General features: G+C 55.2%; 1 protein-coding gene across 10 annotated transcripts in view; it reads right to left on the reverse strand.

The window, feature by feature from the left end:
* Positions 1-20,761, reverse strand: part of LOC128335929 (nuclear receptor corepressor 1-like) — a 109,754-nt gene that overhangs the window by 18,769 nt on the left and 70,224 nt on the right. For 6 of the 10 annotated variants that reach the window (XM_053274860.1, XM_053274859.1, XM_053274852.1 and 3 more), the window contains 18 exons: positions 18,293-18,466; positions 17,307-17,467; positions 16,440-16,557; positions 14,693-14,794; positions 13,965-14,065; positions 12,401-12,572; positions 11,839-11,979; positions 10,674-10,757; positions 10,248-10,507; positions 8,709-9,060; positions 7,614-7,838; positions 7,070-7,276; positions 5,049-5,198; positions 4,513-4,641; positions 4,219-4,384; positions 3,023-3,103; positions 1,177-1,688; positions 397-531 (listed from right to left, as the gene is read on the reverse strand). In XM_053274860.1, coding sequence (XP_053130835.1) covers positions 397-531; positions 1,177-1,688; positions 3,023-3,103; positions 4,219-4,384; positions 4,513-4,641; positions 5,049-5,198; positions 7,070-7,276; positions 7,614-7,838; positions 8,709-9,060; positions 10,248-10,507; positions 10,674-10,757; positions 11,839-11,979; positions 12,401-12,572; positions 13,965-14,065; positions 14,693-14,794; positions 16,440-16,557; positions 17,307-17,467; positions 18,293-18,466 — 3,270 coding nt within the window. Of the gene's footprint in view, positions 1-396; positions 532-615; positions 912-1,176; positions 1,689-3,022; positions 3,104-4,218; positions 4,385-4,512; positions 4,642-5,048; positions 5,199-7,069; positions 7,277-7,613; positions 7,839-8,708; positions 9,061-10,247; positions 10,508-10,673; positions 10,758-11,838; positions 11,980-12,400; positions 12,573-13,964; positions 14,066-14,692; positions 14,795-16,439; positions 16,558-17,306; positions 17,468-18,292; positions 18,467-20,761 lie in introns of those variants that run through there. The other 4 variants (XM_053274861.1, XM_053274857.1, XM_053274855.1 and 1 more) reach the window with 4 other exon arrangements.

A 20,761-nucleotide genomic window follows, 5' to 3' on the forward strand; every position in this document is an offset into this window, starting at 1 on the left:
CCCAGATGTTATTGGACGAACTCCCATAATCCCCAACCAAAGGCCACTGGGGCTGGAGCTTATGGGAGCTGGAGTCCACTAACATCTGGCGACCCAACATGGCCAATCCCTGGTGTAGACGATACTCAGCTAGATGGACCATGGGTCCAGCTCCGTATAAGGCAGCTTGATATGAATGGGGCCACAGCTCTGTAAGAGAGACCCTGCTTTGCAAGCAGAAGGTCCCAGGTCAAATCACCGGCAGCCTCTCCAGGTGGGGCTGGGAAAGATGCCTGGAGTGCTGCTGCCGGTCAGTGAGGACAATCCAGAGCTAGAGGGGCCAAGGGCCTGACTCAGCAGAAGGCCTGTGTCCCTGTAACTGGGGAAGGGGCATGGGATTCAACCGCCAAAACTTACTTTCTGGCTGGCTCATTTTGGGAGCCTCCTGCTGATAAGGCGGGATCTTTTCCTGGGGCGGGACAGGCGAGCTGGCAGGGCTGATCACCTCAATGGCATCTCGGGGGGGCTCGTAGCGGTGCGAGGAGGAGGAGACTGTGTGGATCAAGGGGGGGGAGGGGGAGAGAGAGGGAGAGGTCATTAAAGGGTTCCTGACTCCCCCAGTGGCAGGAGGCGAGACCCCACAATTCTACACTTACACGGCAGCCTCGCTCCAACTCGATCCATCAGTCAATCTTGATTACGGTCAGAGACCAGCATAAAGCACAAGGGGTGATTACAAATTAAAAGTAAAAGGAGACCTTAAAAGCCTGGGGGTGCACAACACCAGCATTCTAAGCTGGGGTTTCCGCTGTTGTGGAGGGAGAGGAGCATTCCTGATCAGCAAGGAGCAGCAACTGAATTGGATGAACACAGCCACAGCCTGGTGCTTGAGTGGTGGGAGAGATCTCGATGCTGCTCTTGCCTGTTAGATACTGTGTGTGTGTGTGTGTGTGTGTGTGTGTGTGTGTGTGTGTGTGTGTGTGTGTGTGTGAGAGAGAGAGAGAGAGAGAGAGAGAGAGAGAGAGAGAGAGAGATATCTTGGATTCATAGTAGTCTTTCTTTGGGTTAAATAGAGGTATCACCTGTATTTAACTCTCTCTTTTAAGGCCTCGCCTTACAGTCAGAGTCGCCTTCCATTCAGGTAAAAAGGTAAACAGGGAAATCCCACCCACCCCCACCCGCCAGCAGGCCACCTACGGCTGCTGGAGGAGTCCGAGCTCTGGGAGCCGCGGTCCCGGGCGTCCTTGTCAGAGGCGATCTGCCGCGTGATGATGACGTCGATGAAGTTGGCGGCCGTGATGGTGGTCTTGCCGCGTGTCCGCAGCTCCTCCTCGTACTTGGAGACGGGAGGCGGGCCCTTCTCCTTCCCGGCGTCCGAGTAGACCAACTTGCCACCGCTGTAGCCCGAGGAGGAGGAGGAGGAGGAGAAGGTGCCCGGAGGAGGCCCCCTCTTCTCTGCCTCCAGCGCCTTGGCCTCCATCTGCTGCTGTGGCGGCGGCGGCTGCAGTTCACTCACCACCCCCGGCCGCCGGCCCGGGTTCTCTTCGATCCGGCCTGTGTCGTGCTTGCCCTCTTTTGACTTGGCCACTTCCATCTGCGGGGCTGAGGCGGCAGCGTCCACCAGGGCGGCCAGGGCATCAGCTGCCGTGTTGTAGCGTGAAGCCGGCAAGCCCTGTGTGATGGAGGGGGTGCCGGGAGGGAGCTGCCTGCTGGCAAAGGTAGAAAAGCTCAGTGGGGCAGGTGGGGGAGAATCGAGCCGAGGGACCCCCACTCTTTTGCAAGCAGGGGCCACGCTGGCGAAAAGCCGTTTCCGCTGGCCGTTTCCTCCTCTGCTGACCTCCACACAGGACTAGGCTTTTCAAGAGAGACGGAGGCCTCTCTTAAAATCTCTTGCGGGAATGCTGGTTATGACCTATACAGCCTGTAACGCAGGGGCGTAGCTAGGGGAAAGGGGGCCCGTGTTCATCCCTCTCTCTGGCGGCCCCCCAGAGTGAGGGACATAATGAAGAAAATAGGGAGAGGTGGACCTGGAGGGCCCTCAGGAGCTGGGGGCCCGTCTTCTTTGAACCCTTTTGCTCCGTTATAGCTACGCCCCTGCCGTAACGGCTGGGTCTCAGCGATTGTTGCAAACCCTGCCGCCGTTTACAATCCAGTTACCGTTGCCACCGGCTCGTTCGGTGGCTACCCAGGACTGGGCTTTCTCTGTGGCCACTCCAGGGCTTTGGAAGAGGCTCCCTGCGGAATTAAGAGCATCTCCGGCTGGGTTTGTTTTCAGGGACAGGCTTTGCATCCGAATCCATTTTAATAATTGGTTTTAATGAACGGTTTCATGCTCTTGTTGCTATTGGGTCATGTGTTTTCATCCACGTTGACTTTTAAATATTTTAAATTTTGTCCGCCGCCTAGAGATGTGCATATCAGGCAGCATAAAAATATGGTAAATAAATAAGGTGCTGGGACTCCGTGCAGGTCTTCCAATGCAGTGCAGGGACTCCAGAGAGTTCCGCTTCCCTTCAAGGAGCTGCCACCCCACCAACCCCCAGCACTTGGCAAAGCTCAGCATGGCACAGCGTGAACGATCGTCTCCACGTGGTGCCAGGGGGGCTGAGAGAGACTCCTGCCTGCCACCTGGGAGAAGCCGCTGCCAGTCTGTGAAGACAAGACCAATCTAGATAGACCAATGGTCTGACTCAGTATATGGCAGCTTCCCATGTTCCTATGCTCTCCTTTACGCTCCAAGCTAGAGCAGCCACCAGGAAATAAACTAATTTCCCCCCTCTGTGTACGGAATGAGTTTTGCTCTGGGCAGTGGTATCAGGGCAGTGTGTGCGCACATGCGTTCAGAGTGGGGCCTTCCTGGTTCAACCTGAGCAAGATCTAAACTTAACTGAGTGGACATCAAAAACCATGTAAGCATGAGCACATGTACACGTCTTAGAGGGAATACTGCGTGCATGCACGTGTGCGCATGCGCTCTCTCTCTCTCTCTCTCTCTATATATATATATATATACACACACACACGCGCACACACACACACTCACCAAACAACTTGAGGGGAAAGATCTTCCTGGTCATCTGCTTTAAAACGGAGGCTGAATTCTTTTATAGCACCCATGAATTCCCTTGGGAAGAATGGCGGCATAGAAAGTCTTTTTTAAAATAAATTCAGCAACAGCAGCAGCCCAAGGTCTTCACCCAGTCCTAGGGCCAGTGTTGCCTCTCATCCCAGACATTGTTGACTACAACTCCCAGAATCCCTAGCTGCAGTGGCTTTTGCTAGGGAATTCTGGGAGTTGTAGTCAACAACATCTGGGAATCCCTGTGAGAGGGAACACGACCTGTGACCAGAGATTCCTTTAACCAGGGACCTCCCACAGCAGGAAGGAGGGAAGCTGCTCTTATGGGCAGTGAGCAGGAATGGTCCACTTTGCTCAGCAGGGTCCACCTTGGTTTGCATTTGAATGGGAGACTACAGGCAAGCACGGTAAGGTATGCAGCCACAGAAAGCAGTGTTCCCTCTAAGGTGTGCACATGTGTGCGCGCTCACATGGTTTTTTAGGACCGCTCACTTAATTTTAGACCCCGCTCAGGTTAAATCAGGAAGGCCCCACTCTGAATGCAGGTGAACACACAGTGCCTTGATCCTGCCGCCCAGAACAAAACTCATTTCACACAGAGATGGGGGGAAATGAGAGAACACACTGGCAGAAGGCCTCAAGTTCAACCCCTGGCAGCATCTCCAGGTAGGGCTGGGAGAGACTCCTGCCTGCAACCTTGGAGAAGCTGCTGCCAGTCTGGGTAGGCAATCCTGAGCTCAACAGACCAAGGGTCTGACTCAGTACACCATACTGGAAAACTGCCACCAGTCTGTGCAGACCACACTGGGTTAGATAGACCAATGGTCTGACTCAGCATAAGGCAGCTTCCTATGTAACCTCCACAAAATTAGTTCCTATCAAATACCTACAGTATTCTACCTACAGGCCTCAAGTTCAACCCCGCCGGCAGCATCTCCAGGTGGAGCAGGGAGAGACACTCCTGCCTGTAACCTTGCAGAAGCCGCTGCCAGTCAGAGTCAAACGAGACAGACCAGGGGCCTGACTCTCTCCAGAGCAGCTTCTTATGAAGATCTGTGAAGCTCTGGCTCCCCACTGCAGGGAAGGCCTCTTTCCCAGGCACGGACCGGCAGCATCCTGGCCAAGGGCGCCACGCCACACAAGAAGAACCCGGTACCTACATGATGCGCAGCTGGGCAGCCGGGTCCAGCGGGGTGATCACGCTCGTCCCGTTGGATCCCTGGAAGATGCTGGGCCGCTGTTGCAAGATGGTCTCCTGGCTTCGGACCGAGGGGGAAGGCGAGCGGACGTAGCCGTGGCTCCCGGGCCTGCCCGGTTGTTCAGCACCTTCGGAACGCCAAGGAGGGCCAAGTTAGTGGGAGGGCAAGGCGGGGGCCACCGTGCAGAATTGGAGACTTCAGAATCAAGCCCAGCCGGCAGGCGAGGCGGACCCAGAAGGGGCACTGGGGACTCACCTGGGCGGAGGTAGAGCTCGGAGGGTACGGCAGCGATCCTCTCCCGCTCCCGTTCCCTCTCCCGTTCCTTCTCGCGCTCCCTCTCGGCGTTGGCAACAGCAGAAGCCGCCAGGTGGGAAGGGTGGCCTGCTGTGGGGGTGGGGGAACGCTTTTGAGCACACAGGGCAGGCGGAGGGCGTGTCTCGGGGAAGAGGCTGCTGCCCATTGGCTGGCCCCATGGCCTGTACCAAACTCACTTGCACCCCACACCAAAGATCTGGAGAAGCTCAGCCTTCAGGAAGCCCTGGCACCCAAAAGCCTGCAAGGGACGCGAGCTGACTTTGGGGAGGAGAGCCGGTCTCGTGGGAGCCAGCCTGGACGGTCCCCTTGGCTGAGCAGGGTCCGCCTGGGCTTGCACTCAGACGGGGGACTACCGTAGCTTAGTGCTGGCACATCGGCAGGCGGCCCCAGGTTCCGAGGCTCCTGTCAGGGCAGGGGATCCGCCCAAAACCCCGCCCGCCCGGAAGAGGTCCAGGGGTCTCCTGACAGCTCCTTACCTGGGGACATGGAGGGAGGGTTGTAAGGCCTGGTGGGGAAAGCAAGCTGAGTCCCAGGGATGTACGTGATCCTCTCCATTGGGGGGGTGCTGGTTCCACTGGGGTGGGGCACCAAGATGGTCGGGGCCATGCTGTTCAAGTCAATGATTCCTAGTCGGAGAAGGAGAAAAAGAAGAAGGTGACGGCAAGGAGGAGGTGGCTGTCTGGCAGCACTGCGGCTGCCCCCTCCATGACCCCCTCCTGCTCCCCACATCATCTCCTCCATTGCGCCCTCAACACCGCTGGAAGAACGATGTCCCGCCAAACTGAAATCAAGCCCTTTCACTGCCAAAACCAGAGGCTGTGATGATCTGGACCGATACCGCCTGCCCATCTCCTTGGCAACCATGTCCCCTCTAAGAGGGATTCCCAGACGCTGTCGACTACAACGAGGTGGGCCAGCCAAAGGCCGCTGCAGCTGGGGATGCTGGGAGTTGTAGTCAACATCTGGGAAGCCCGCTTGGCACACCGTTGTTTTCATACTAAGACTGATAAGCCGCTTTGTTTCACCCTTTGCATTGTTCGACCACCCAGGGCCGTTAATGACAAGATTAAAAACAACACCACGGCTTTTCAGCAAGGAAGCATTTAAGACAGATAAATATGATGGCTGCATTTTCATTCTTAGGTAGGCTGCCTTGTAGGCGGTACACAGATATGGAAAAGAAAAAAAAAGCAGCACATCGGAGTATTACACATGGATGGGTGCGCACAATTAACTCTCCCCTGCCGCTGCCCTTTTAACAGGAACACAGGAAGCTGCCTTATACCGGAGTCAGACACTTGGAACCTCTGGCCGAGTTCTGTCAACACTGACTGGCAGCAAACCTCTCCAAGGTTTCAGTCTCCCTACCCGGAGACGCTGCCAGGGATTGAACCTGGGGCTCCCTGCAGGCCAAGCAGGTGTACAACCCCTGAGCTACGGCCTCATCCCCCCAAAGAAGCGGCTTCCTACAGAGTCAGACCACCTGGTCCATGTCACTCAGTACCGGCAGTTCCAGGTAGGGGTCTCTCTGCCAGCCCTACCTGGAGCTGCTGCCAGCAACTGAAGCCGGGGCCTTTGGCACGCAAAGCCGATGCTCGGCCACTGAGCGACGGTTGCTGCTCATGGACAAATGACACTGCCAAACGGAGTCAGAGCACTGACCCACCTCGCTCAGGATTGTCTACACTGATTGGCAGTGGCTCCCCCGGGGTTTCAGGCAGGACCCTCTCCCAGCTCTACATGGAGAGGCTGCCAGGGGCTGAACCGGGGACCTTCTGCAGACCAAGCAGGGGCTCTATAAGTGAGCAAGGGCCCCATTCCTTTGGAAGGAAGCAGCCACTAGATGCTCTCTCTTTGAGGCTGATGGCAGCTGTGGGGTTACAGCCTGCTCCCAAGGGTTGCTGCCCGCTTGACGAGGTCATCTGAGGGGGCTCTGCTCCGGGTGCCGACAATGAGGGGGGCTCGGTTGTCATGCACTTGGGAGCCTTCTCTGTTGCTGCCCCCAGACTATGGAATGCTCTCCTGGTGGCTATTTGTGCCTCAGTCTCCATCACAGCTTTTAGAAAGCATGTTAAATCGTGGCTTGTTGCCCAGGCTTTTACTTGATTGTCTCTACTGCTGCTCTTTGTACTCTGTATTGTTTTTATGCTTGTATTTTAAATTTTTTAATCAGATCTGTCTTATATTTTTAGTGTAATATTGTAATTGTGCCATTTTTACAATCTTGTTTTTTAAATTTTGCTATAGACCGCCTTGGGATTGTTTGAATGAAAGGCGGTATATAAATTTAACAATAAATAAATAAATAAAATTACCTGCTCCCCTGACACGGGGGTCCGAATCTGGATTATATCCCCATCCTCACACACCTGTTTACACACACACAACCCAAGCAGGGACGCCACCAGTGAGGTGGGTGCCTCGCCTGGCACTGCACTGGGGAGCTCGGCGGGGCTTGGACACACTGCCTCCTCCAGCCCACCCAGAGCGGACGTACCTCTTGCTCCGGCGTAGGGGAGGGCCAGCGTCTGCTCCCGGGGGGAGAGGCCCCTGGCGAGGTCGGGCCGCAGGCTGACTTGCATCTGCTGGGAGGTGATGTAGTCGTTGAGGATGGTTTGCCGGGTGTTCTCCATGGCGTAGAGCTGGTACTGGCTGGGGTAGCCGGGGGTGGGCGAGAGCTGCCTCTGGAACATGTAGGCTGCCGCTGAGCGTGGGAGTGGGGAGGTGGGCAAGTGGGGAGAGAGAGAGAGAGGGGTGGGGTGTTGGTGGAGCAGAATGAATCGGCATCGGCAGCGCCCCGAAAGCAAGCGATTTGCCCTCGGAGTATTTGCAGAGGGCCAAGGCAAATGGCCTGTATCGTTCCGGTGCTTTTCACTGCCCACCCGCCGGAGAACGGATGCGAATCCAGTTCCACCTTTTTAAAAGGGCAGGGAGCGGGAGGAAAGCAGCCTAGCAGTCACAGCAAGGGTGTTGCCGCCCCCGGTGCTGGCAGGGAGGGCAGGGGCAGCAGCCCACTGGTGGGGCAGCCGGCCAGCACCTACCAGGGTCCAGAGCCCGGTGGAACTGGATGGCGGGGTCCAGGTGGGAAGGGAGGTGGCTCCGGTAGACCTCTGGAGTGGCGCCCCGGTGGTGGGGGTCGAAGGGGCTGTGGGCGACGACAGGATCAACCCCCGGCACGGGAGATTTTGTGGGCACGCTCTCCCGCTGCGTCGGCGTGAGGGTGGATTTCCTCTCATGGTTCACGGGCTTCCCAGAAGCGATGCCCACTGGAAAAGAAGAAGGCGGCCATTGTTAGGAGAGATCCATTCCAAAATAGGATTTTCGTCCTCGGCAGGCTCACCACCACCAGGGGCTCATGCACTATGGAGATGACAGCCTCTCTGAGGCTCTCCATCTGCGGCTGGACTACAAGTCCCATCACCCCCCGCTGCAATAAATTGCAGCGGGGGTGGTGGGACTTGTAGTCCAGCCGCAGATGGAGAGCCACAGAGTGGCCCCCCTTGTGCTAGCTCTTCCGCTTTTAGGAGCGCACAAGTGCTGCTCAACCTTTGGCTGCCCTCTCCTTTCTCCCAACATAGGCCATGCTCCACTGCAACACCCTGGGAGTGACACCCTGCCTGAGTGCAAAGCGAGACGGAGCCCCCTCCAGTCTCCAGAGGCAGGCCCTATGGAGCCGGGCAAAACTTTACCGGTGAGAACAGGGCACGCAATGGTTCACCCCGCTCTCAAAGCCTACGGACAAACAAGGGCCTTCGGGCCTATGCCCTGAAGCGCACGGGGCAAGTTCCAGCACGGATTTAAAAATGGCCCCTCCCAGCTCTGACTTCCTAGGCCTCGAGGACATTCTGCGATTCCATGGGATGTTTCACAGTGCTTTTTCAAGGCCGATAAGCGGCCTAGTCACAATACTCGATTGGCCAACTGACCAGCAGCTTTTCAGCGCTGGGACATCTTTCTGCCAACCGAAAGAGGCCTCGGGCCAGGCTGGCCTCAATGCTAGGCCTCTGGCCTTCTGCCCTGGCTTTCTCAAGGGCTCCAGGCCTGGCCCCACACCTCTTCAAGAAACCTGGGCTGGGATACACCTGGCCTCAAATGGGGCCTTCTCCTCGCCCCACCCACAACCATCTAGGACGCACCGTCGGCCACCCGATTCATCATCGGAGAACTCCTGGATAAGCTCTGGTAGTTCACAGGCGTCCTCCTGGCGCTGGCATCCTCGTAGATCCCAGGGCTCACTTGAGATTTCGGCGCTTCGTGGAGGGTCGACCGGAGGACCGAGGGCCCGGAGCTGACCACCGAGGTGTGGCGGGAGCGGACCTCCCCGGCCTTGCTGTCCTCATACTTCCCCCTCTCCACCCCCTTCACAGTCTCCGCCACCATCTCCAGCGGCGGCATCCCCCGGGGCAGCTTGCTCGGCCCAGTGATCAAGGACTTGACGTTGTGCTTGATGGCCGACTGCCCACTGCTCTCATATTTTATGGGGGTGCCCTAGAGAGGGATAAATAGCCCAATATTTTATTTATCATTCGCATTGATATACTGCCCACTATACAGCTCTCTGGGCAGTCTGGACACACAAAGCGTTAAAACATTACATCGTGTCGAAGAATTTAACCTATCAATAAAACATCAACACATCCTCTATAATAAAAGGCTTAGGTATAATCCCGTAGCGCATGCCCAGAACGTCCGAGAAAGATACGGCCGTAGGCACCAAGCGGCCATGTTGCCTCTCCGCACGAAAGGAGGAGAAGCGGGGACCGGGGAGAGCGGAGGCGGCAGCGGTGGGGCTGGCCCTGCTGCTGAAGCGGCCATATGGAGCTCAAATGCCGACATGTGGGAACTGGGAGGGGGCCAAGAGGGGCCAGGAGGGGAAGTCGGCGGAGGCGAGCCAGCGGCCGCAGCGGCGGCGGAGACGAGCCGGCGGCCGCATCGGCGGTGCAGGCGAGCCAGCGGCCACAGCAGCACCGGAGGCCAGCCGGCGGCCGAGGCGAGCCGGTGGACGAAGCGGGGAAGGGGAGCCGGTGGCCGCGGCCGCAGCGAGGAAGGCGAGCTGGCGGGTGGTCTAGCGCCCGTTATTTTAACGGTCTTAAAAATACTAGTTATGGACTAAAGGCCTGACAAAATAGGCACGTTTTCAGGTGTTGCAGGAAAACAGCCCGAGATGGGGAGGTTCTGGTTTTGGGTGGGAGCCTGTTCCAGAGCCCCAGGAAACCCTAGAGAAGGCCTGGTTTGGGGTCGCCACCAAACAGCAATAAATACTACTGTCCGAGGCCTCCTTTGTATGAAGGGTTACCTCAGAAATCCCCGACACATTTCCCCCAGACTTAGCTGCACAAGAACCTACAAGAGCCCTGCTGGATCAGGCCCAAGGCCCATCTAGTCCAGCATCTGGCTTCACACAGTGGCCCACCAGATGCCTCTGGGAAGCCCACAGGCAAGAGGTGAGGGCAGGCCCTCTCTCCTACTCCCAGAAAATGGTTGCATGTTTTAAAGGTAAAGTTTGCCATCAAGTCGATTTCGACAGAGCCCTCTGCTTTTCTTTGGTGGAATACAGGAGGGGCTGACCATTGCCTCCTCTCACGCAGTATGAGATGATGATGCCTTTCAGCATCTTCAGTGTGGTCTGCCTTCTGAAGGGCGGCCTTGGCACTGACCAGCCAGCACCTGCCTACCTGAGAAATGGAGCCCTCGACGATGGGTCGCGCGTTGGGGACCATCTCGGGGGTCTTGCAACTCTCCTGACCCAGCAGGTCCTGCCGGGGGATCTCGTGGATGGAGCGCCCCATCTCCTTGATGGTGGTGACCCCACCGTCGTAGGGCTTGCCCTTGGTGATGGCACCTTCAAAGGTCCGCGACGGAGAAGACTCCATCTTGATCTGCTTCGCGTACTTGAGGCCTTCCTCGTAGCTCTCGGTTGTAGCTCTGGGGGTGCCTTTCCGAGAAATGCAAGAATGGCCGTTAGTGGCGTTCTCATGGCACAGCAAGCTCACCAGGCAGGTTATGAGTGGATCTGAAGCAATCCACATTTAGTAGCTACCGTTTTTTAAACAGACAACACACACACACACACACACACACACACACACACACACCCCTACCTTGCATTATAGAGCCAGACAAAACAGTTCTCTCCTTCAGGTCAGAGTGAGGGCTACCCCGGGGTAGAGCGCGGCAGATTAACCCTAAAGAGACCAGACAGCATTAGTGAGGAGGACACACAGCAATCCTTTTCTAAACAAACATTTAGAAAGATCAGAAAAAGAATAAAGCAGCACCTTTTAAAACTAACTAATATTTTAATGCATGAAATTTCCTGGATTATTGTAATCCACCTCCTTCGATGGAGGCGAAAAAGCAAGGATAGTCAGTTACAGGCAAGTAGTGACAAAACAGGCCATATACCTTTAAAAAGACATTGACAATAGCCTTGCGTATACCAGGTAGCAAAGGAGAGAGATTATTGGCGACATGACTCTATAATGTGCACAAAACCCATAACCTCTATTCCAAGAGAGACTGACGCAATCAAATTTTACTGCAAGTTTATATTTATAAAGTCATTATGGTGTCAAAACTTGTTAAGGGATATATACACAAAAATCCAACACGTCTGCCAGAATCCACTCCAATAAATATGTGATCACATCACAGTGATTTGCAAATGTGGTAACTTTATCAAACTCTTTCCAACAAACTTCTCTGTCAAGAAATCCATGGCGGCGTTCCCTCTAACAGGGATTCCCAGATGTTGTTGACTGATTGATTGACTGATTGATTAAGTGCCATCAAGTCGGTGTCGACTCTTAGCAACCACATACATCGATTCTCTCCAGGATGATCTGTCTTCCACTCGGCCTTGAAGGTCTTTCCGTGGTGCCTTCATTGCTGTCGTCATCGAGTCCATCCACCTGGTTGCTGGCCATCCTCTTCTTCTCTTGCCTTTCACTTTCCCCAGCATGATGGACTTCTCAAGGGAGCTGGGTTTTCGCATCATGTGTCCCAAGTATGCTAGTTTGAGCCTGGTCATTTGTGCCTCAAGTGAGAATTCTGGATTGATTTGTTCTATGATCCATTGGTTTGTTTTCCTGGCTGTCCATGGTCTCCTGTTGTTGTTGACTACAACTCCCATCATCCCCATGTAAAAGCTAATGTAGCTGGGGATGCTTCTGCATGTGAATCAGGGGCTTTCCAAGTGAGCTACAGCTCCATCCCCAACCCACAAACACACTTTTTTTTTTAAAAGCCACACACCCGTCATGCTACCTTCTAATGGGGCTGAGACGGGAGATTCCTTCATCGACATTCCTTGCTTGATGTTTCCTTCTATCGCATCGTACGACCTCTTCAGGCCCATCTCATGAGGTGTCCTCGGACTGTGGGTTCCTTCCCGGACATTCTTAATGGCTGTCGGATCGGAGAGGGATGGTAAGAGGCGAGCAGGGGACACGAGCAGGCCACAATGGACAAATCCTTGTGCCTCAGGGGGAGCGGGCGTCTTTTCGCGCCAGATGCCAACTCCCCACTAGGGATGTGCACGAGCCGAACCGGTTCGGGATGTGCACGAACCGGTTCGGCGCTCCGTTTGTGGAGCGCCGAACCGGTTCGGGAGTCCGGCATTCGAGCTGCTTCGTGTGCATGCGTGTCAGCCACTTCTGGTAGGATGCCTACCGGGGCTGCAGGCCTGTGCCAGCGGTTTGGGGCACAGCGCCGGCAGGGCCGGTATGAGCACCCTCTCTGCCCCTTAAAGGCCTCCCCCCCGCCTGCCTCCAGGGAGTGCACGGACCCGTTTGTGCACACCCCTACTCCCCACAAGCCCCTGACTTACTGTCATAGGTGATGATGTGCCCGCTCTTGCCTTCGTAGATGACGTGGCCCTTGGAGGCAGCCGCCTCTTCTCGGCACTTCTCGGGGCTGCCGTCCTCCGTGGCCATGTGGGTGATGGTGCCTTTCAGGAGGAGGTTGGCTGTGATCCCAGACTGTGACAGTGCTGGTGTGCCCTGCAAGGAAAGTTCGTTTTTTAAAAGTGTGTGTGTGTGTGTGTGTGTGTGGATTTGGGGAAAATAAAAATAAAAGGGGTGTGGGGTGTGTGGGGAGGCAGCTATGACAGCCTCCTTCTCACTGATATGCTGATTCAACGTGCCGGGAATTATTTCGGCCGAGGAGCACTCCAATATGAGGCCTGCCTCCTGCCGTCTAAAGTGGTACAATCCACCGGGAGCTGCATCACGGGATCCTGCTGGTTGCGCAGTGTGGCTCGAAAGGCAGAGAAAAGGCTTGTTCAAAGGCCTTTTGAACAAGCTCAAAGGCCTTTTGAACAAGCTCAGTGGCAGAGCCAGCATGGTGTAGTGGTTAGAGTGCTGGACTAGGACCGGGGAGACCCGAGTTCAAATCTCCATTCAGCCACGAGACTAGCTGGGTGACTTTGGACCAGTCACTTCTCTCTCAGCCTAACCTACTTCACAGGGTTGTTGTGAAGAGAAACTTAAGTATGTAGTACACTGTTCTGGGCTCCATGGAGGAAGAGCGGGATATAAAAGTAATAATAATAATAATAATAATAATAATAATAATAATAATCTGCTTTGTACGCAGAAGGACCAAGGTTCACTCCCCGGCAGCAGCTCCAGGGCGGGCTGGGAAAGACTCCTGCTTGGAACCCTGGAAAGCTGCTGCCAGTCAGTGCGGACAATCCTGAGCTACCTAGACCACTGGTCTGACTCAACAGGCAGCATCTTCCCAGGAAATGGGGCTGTAGCTCAGTGGTAGAGCCCCTGCTTTGCAGGCAGAAGGACCCAGGCTCACTCCCTGGCAGCATCTGCAGGTAGGGCTGGGAAAAACCCCTGAGCCTGTAATCTTGGAAGGAGCCGCTACCAGTCAGTGCAGACAATCCTGAGGGAGCTGGACCAATGGCCTGACTCAGTAGAAGGCAGCTTCCGCTGTCCCTATGTGTGAGGAGGGGCTACTAGTGATTTGGGGAGAAGAGCTGGCTTGGAACATGAATGGTCCTCTTTGCTAAGCAGGGTCTGCCATGGTTTGCATTTGGAAGGGTGACCTTGGGTGACTGCTGGCAGTTATTCCCTTTCCGGGATGGGGCCGTCGCTCAGTGGCAGAGCATCTGCTTGGCACGCAGAAGGTCCCAGGTTCAGTCCCTGGCAGCATTTCCAGGTAGGTCTGGGAAAGACCACTGGCTGTAACCTTGGAGAAGCCGCTGCCAGTCAGTGCAGAAAAAACTGGGCTAGAGGGACCAAGGGTCTGACTCGGTAGGGGGCTGCTTCTGATGTGCCTTTGCAAAGTGGGAATGGGAGCAACCATGGGCTGGTGTTGCGAGAGAGAGAAATGGAGGCATTCTTGGGCCCAGGGCATTCGCCTCCCAAGACCGAAGGAAGTACCTGTGTGATGGAGCCTCGCAGGGAAGGCATCGTGTCGACGGAGACTTTGCTGGTCGGTGTCCCTCGCGTGATGCTACCCTCTTGGATGGCTGTGGCCGTCCCTGGAGTCAAGGCAGAAACAGAACACCGGTTGTACCAAGGCCACTCCCTCCTCCCAGCCAAACAGACACCCTGCCCCGATTACGCACCCTCCTGTTACAGGACAGAGTTATTAGCAGGCTCAGCAGCAGAAGAGCCAGTAATGGGGGCGCTCAGGCAACTTACGCCCCCCACTGCAGGAGTAAGGGCTTGGCTTTCAGGGGCAGCTAAAACCACAGCCCGTTTCCATGATCAATCCAGACTCAGGTGGGTCTAGAACGATCTGAGCTGGCACGCAGTGCCTGGATCTGGGGTGGGTGAGGGCCTGTGCCCCCATCAGAAGGCTCGCATCAGGCCTGGTGATCCATTCACCATCTCATAACATGGGGGCCAGGGGGCAGGTCCGTGCACTCGCCTGTGCCTCCTGGCCCATTTGCGAGAGCCGCTCTTCCGGCAGCGGGTTCAAAAGACACCACCCGGGCATCCGGGGAGCCCAAAGGTTTAGCCGTTTACGGCAAAGAGAAGAGGCTGCCAGTCGTGCCCGGGTCATGGCTCAAATCTCTGGCGGGTGGCAGGTGTCTATGCAGAGGGACCCTCCCTGCAAAATTGCTGGCGGGGGACAGGCGGGGACAGGTTCCGGGTGGGCTTACCTCGCACCACGCCTTCGTGCTGGGCCCGGACCAAGAGCCCTTCGGGCTGAGAGTTCTGGCTTCGGGGCGAGAATTCCTCTTGCTTGATATAGGGCAGGGAGGCTGGGGGAAAGGGAGGAAAAAGAAGCTGCTCTCTCTTCGGGTGCCCTGCACAGCTGCGTCGAGCACATGGCGCTGGATTTTGGAAAGGAGAGAGGCGCTGGGGCTCCAGCCTTGCTGGGAGCCGCCTCTTTGAACCTTACAAGGAGAAGGGGCCTTGGAGGTGGTGCTGTCCCTGCTCAGGAAACAGCGGCAGCAGCCCTGGCAGGTCCGTATGGACGGAAGAGCAACCCTGCTGGATCGGGCCCAAGAAGGCCCTTCTTATACAGTGCACTGTTCCCCACAGTGGCCCACCCGAGGCCTCTGGGAAGCCCACAGGCAAGAGTGGAGGGCAGGCCCTCTCCTCTGCTGCGGTTGCTCCCCTAACACTGGGATTTGGAAGAATCCTGCCTCTGAACCATTGATAGCCCTGTCCTCCGTGAATTTGTCGACATCCCTTTTCAAGCCAGCCAGGCTGGCAGCCGCCGCCACATCCCGTGGCAGAGAGTTGCACAGATCAATTCTGTGGGGTGTGAAAAGGTCCTTCCTTTTGCCGGGCCTAAATCCCCCGCCTTTCAGTTTCATGGCTCTAGTGTTGTGATGGGGGAGGAACATTCCTCTCTGTCCACTCTTGACAGAGCCCCATCCACCCCAAAGCCCAAATATTCAGGGACAGGCTAGACTTACTCCCTGACAACGACATGGAACCTGGTTCCTGAACCTTCCTGCCACCCCGGGGAAGATGGGAGTGGTCGTCGAATGCCACCCAGAGACTCAAGATTAGGAGCCCCTGCCTTATGCAAAGGTGCCTAGGAAGACACCCTGGGGAAGTCCTTCGTCACTTCACTACACTTAGGAACACAGGAAGCTGCTTGCTACCGAGTCAGCCCCTTGGTCCCTCTGGCTCAGTATTGCCTACACTGACTGGCAGTGGCTTCTCCAAGATGGTAAGCAGGAGTCTCTTCCAACCATAGGTGCAGCTAGGTAATTTTGGAGTCTGGACCTAAAGGCCTTTGGAGCCGCCCCCACCCCTGCCCCGGCAAATTAAGCATCATCAGGCTCAGCCAGATGACCACGCCACCCGGGACAGACTAAAGAGGATTTGGGGGCCCCCAGGGGCTGTGGGGCCCTGGACTTCAGCCCCGAAGTCCAGAGGTAAGAGCGCCTCTGCTTCCAACCGTACTTGGAGATGCTTTCAGGGAATGAACCTGGGGCCTTCTACATGCAAAGCAGGGCCTCTGCCACTGAAAAGTCACCCACAAGATCAGCCGGTGGAACTCACTGCCACAAGATACAGGGGTGGCCGCTGGCTTGGGAGGCTTGAGAACAGAACCAGGGGCATTCGTGGAGAAGATCAGACCAATGGGAGCCTCCTGATTCCAGAGGCAGGGCATCACTGAACACAAACGGTGGGGGAGCAGCCGTGGGGAACACCTCCCGCCTCCCAGCCCTGCTGGGCTTCCTGGAGGCACCGACCACTGCAGAAAAACAGCTGCCAGGCCAGGGAGGCCCACTATGGCCTGATCGATCAGGGGCCCCCTTCCCACCACGGAGACACATTTGGCAACTGAGGTTTCCGAGAGACAGAGAGAGAGAGAGAGAGAGAGAGAGAGAGAGAGAGAGAGCGCGAGCGCAATTCGCTTTCCTAGCACGGGTGCCAGTCTCGTACCTGATCTGGCCGAGTCCTGTTGCCTAGGCAGGCCCAGCGAGATGGAGCCGGAGGGTCTGGCAGTCTCTTGGCCGTAAGCAGCTTGACTGTGAGAGGTTAAGTATGTCCCAGGAGTTCCCTAGAAGGGGGAAACCCGGGGGCGTTAATGATCTGAAACCATGACAGACCCCGAGCCCAGTACTGGTGGGGCAGAGCAGGGGCCCCCAAGCCCGCAGGGCCCGAGATGACTGGGGACCACCACCAGGGTTCCCTCACAAGTTTTTGTGATGTCCGCTCAGTTAATTTTAGACCCCGCTCGGGTTGAATCAGGAAGGCCCCACTCTGAACACACGGGCACGCAAACTGCCTTGAGACGGCCATCCAGAACCAGACGCATTCCACACATTGACGGGGTGGGGTGGGGTGTGGAATCAGAGGGAACACGGACTACAACTCCCATCCTCCAAAAACCACTGTCACTGGGGATGACGGGAGTGGTAGTCTAACAACATCTGTTGGACCCAGTCTTGTGGGATGCTTGGGGTGGACTCAATCTCGTGGCCAAATTATGCCCTGTGGCGGCCACAATGAGGTACCAACGGCATCATTGAAGCTGCTCCCCATGTCGCAGCTAGGCCCACATGCCAAACAACAGACACAAGCTGCGAACAAGCACAATGGACCCCACTCACGCATCTTATGCACCATTTCTAGCCTTCGTGCTGGCACAGGGGTGGCCACCCAAGGCTCTCCAGTTGTTGGACCACAAACCCCATCATTCCCGGCTGCTAGTGACTGCAGCAGGGGATGATGGGAGTTGTAGTCCAACAGCTGCTGGAGGGCGAGGAAACCGCTTCTGTCGGGAGCAAGCGTCTCTCCTCTCCTTACCTGTGAGATGGAGCCTCCCATGATGAAGGACGGCTTCTCCGATGGCACCACCATCTTGGAGGAGGGGATCAGCGGGGGTGGCGGTCGGGTGGGCCGGGTTGTGGGGGGTCGGACCCCCTCTGGTAGGCTGGTTATGACTTGATGGGGAGCAGGCTGGAGAACTTAAAGGAGGAAGCAAAGAGGTTTCAGTAAACAGGACGGAGAGCATTAGGACGACTGATTCCGAATTCTTGAAAAATCCACAGCTTGCATTCTCACACTTGTTAACAATGAAATAAAAATGTGTTTTTTCTCTCTCTCTCTCACATACATTATTTTATCAATTATTTTATTTACACACACACCAACGTATTCCAGCAAGCATTCGGATTAAACTATATTTGAACAAAGTTTTATGTATCCCTAACAAAGGTTTGTCACTGCAGTAGATTCTGCTCTGCTCTCTTTCATAGAATTCTAGGCTTTAATGTTTCAGGTTTATTGCTCTCATGGGCACAAGAACACTATTTCATCCACCACTTTCACACTTTTTACGAATATACAAAAATCACTTCCAAGAGCTGAATCACGGGAAGCATAATTATGCAGATACAAAAATCTGCTTAGAGCTCAATCCTAGATATGTTTACTCAAAACTCAATTCACACAGCAAAGTCAGTGTGGCTTACTCCTAAGTAAATGTGCATAGGATTGCTGCCTTAATTCCATCCAAAAGCACAGCACTGGGTGGTCCTGGTTTTGGAATCTGATTTTGCCACATAACTAAAGATTGCTCAGAAGGGATTCCTGCGGTTTCTTACCTGCTTCAAAATGGCAGTGGGAAGGAGACCTCTGGGGAGGAGATCTGTGTGGGGCTGGGTGTCCTGCTCGCCAGAGGGCTGGGGGCAATTGCCACTGGCAAGCTGGCAAGTGGATCTGCAGATGCCTGCCCATAGAAAGATCAAGATCAACATGTGCTGGGAAGCAAGGTGGCTGGCCAAAGTTACCTGGCGGGACGCTGTAGCGAGTGGCATTCATATCCGGCTGCGGAGAGGCCTTGCTGACCTCCCTCGGAGACAGGCAGTAGGGCGAGGCAGATCTCGCCCCTGCGTTCTGCATCTGGGCTTCCTGCTCCATGGCGCGTTTAACTTCAGCGTAAGGTATGTAGGCCATGGACTTCCCTGTGAAAGCGGACGTTACTGGAGTGAGTATTTCTTCACAGAATGGATAATCAACCTGTGGAACCCACTGCCACAAGACATGGCGATGACTACTAGCTCAGCATTAGAGAGATTCATGAAGAACAGGCCTACCAGCAGCTAGCTATATGGAACCTCTGTGTTCAGCATTCTACCTCTCTGTAAGAGGTATCACTCTCATCACCTTCTGTTTGCAAATCTCCCCAGGGGGGCACTGCCTACTGTCCAAGAGAGTGGCGGGTGAGAGAATATTTGGCCTGGTCTAGCCTTCAACCATTGTGGCTGGGATGATGGGAGTTGTAGTCAACAACATCTGGGGGTCCCTGTTCCTGGAAGACAGCTGAGAGAGGTTAGAGAGCTCCTGGTTTAATGCTCTGCCTCTTAACAGGTGGAGTGGACATCAAAACCTGAATATGGATCTTGCTTTGGAGCTATTTGGTGTGTTTGCAAAAGCAAAATAAATACAGACATCCTTCGCCAACCACAAGGGTTTCGGGAAAACCTCATGGTTGGTGAATTCGCGGTTGGTGAGTAATAGAAAAGCATTGGATGCAGGGGGTTAGGGGAATCGCGGTGGCGAAACGCCTGGACAATACAGAAAAAAATCACAATAAATCGCCAAAAATCCCCCAGAATCCCTTTCAATCACAGTTGGTCAGCAAGAGGAGTGAGGGGGGACCCCCACTCCAAAATCACTCCCATTACAAAAAAAGCTCGCCAAACCGCAGATACTAGGGTAGCGGTTGGTGAGACCTGTCACTATTTCCAAGTCGCGGATACTCAGAACGGTGATTGGGAAAACCGTGGTTGGGGAGGGACGACTGGATGCAAAAAGAGAGGGGAAGAGTTGCGTTGGAGGAAAAGGGGTTGTGGGGGGAGTTGTTTACAGACTGGGAGCAGTAATGCAAACATTCCCAGTTAGAAACTAGCAGAGCAATTGGGCATTTCGCTTCTAGAGTGCAACAGCCAGCACACAGAAGGCTGACAAAAAGGGAACACACAAACGTAGGTGCCTACACACACACACACACACACACACAAACACACACACACAAAGAGAGAGGGACATCTACCGTTCTGTGTCAAAGGGAAGGGTCCAGCAATCCCCAACATGCCCCGGGCATCAACAAGACCTCCATCTGGCGGGACGCCCAAGGAACTCAGGCATCCGGTGTAAACATCCCAAGATGGAGACTGTAACGTCTAAAATAGCGCCTGGGTGGGCTTGGCTCTGGGGCGAAAAATACTCTGGAAGCCGGCAAGTCTGTTTTCGGAGACGGCAGCTCTTCTGGCCGGAGTGGGGGGGGGTGGGGACGGGCAGAGGGGAGTCTGGCCGGAGTGGGGAGAAGCAGGGAAGGGCAGTTGGACTTGAACAAACGGGGAAGGGAGTGGACATATTTTGAAGGTATTTGGAAAGAAGCATCTTCTCCTTGAGAATGTGGATTCTCAAAAAGTGTGTTCCCAGATGCTCTGGACTACAACTCCCATCCCCCCGAGCCTCTGGCCGCTGGGGCTAGAGATGGTGGGAACTGTAACACAACCACATTGGCGGAGGCAAGTTTTAGGAACTCTGGGCTCATTCAGGTATCAAGTGCACAGGCTTCCCTCTCACAGGGACCCCCAAGATACTGTGGACTACAACTCCCAGAATCCCCAGGCACAAGCCACCGCAGTGGGGGACACCATCTGGGAGTCCCTGTGAGAGGGAACCCTGGCCTTAAGATGGCGTTGAAGGCAGGACGAGGCAAGGTCGTGGAGGAGAGACCGATCCACAGCTGGGAGCAGCAAGAGCTGAACTGAGCTTCCAAATTCAGAGACAGTATACCTCTGAGTTCCAGATGTGGGAAACAGTGGGAGGCAGACCCTGAGATGTCCCTGGGCTGCCCAGGGAAGCTGGAAACACAATGCCAGCCAAAGGACCTTAGTCCAGTCCAGGAAGGCCGGGGCTCATTTTCCAGCTTATTTGGGCTGGTTTCTTTAATTTTAATGGGCATTTATGAGCACGCCTTCTCCATTATGAGCCTCACTACCAGCAACTTGTCTGGGAACATAAGAACAGCCCTGCTAGATCGGGCCCAAGGCCCATCTAGTCCAGCATCCTATTCCCACAGTGGCCCACCAGATGCCTCTTGAAGCCACAGGCAGGAGTTGAAAGGGGCATGCCCTCTCCCCTGCTGCTGTGACTCCCCTGCAACTGGTACTCAGAGCCTGCCTTTGAGGCTGCATGTGGCCGATAGTCCTCTGACTAGTAGCCGTTGATAGACCTCTCCTCCATGA

Source organism: Hemicordylus capensis, chromosome 12 (genome assembly GCF_027244095.1).
Source record: "Hemicordylus capensis ecotype Gifberg chromosome 12, rHemCap1.1.pri, whole genome shotgun sequence".
In the NCBI taxonomy this organism is placed as follows: domain Eukaryota; kingdom Metazoa; phylum Chordata; class Lepidosauria; order Squamata; family Cordylidae; genus Hemicordylus; species Hemicordylus capensis.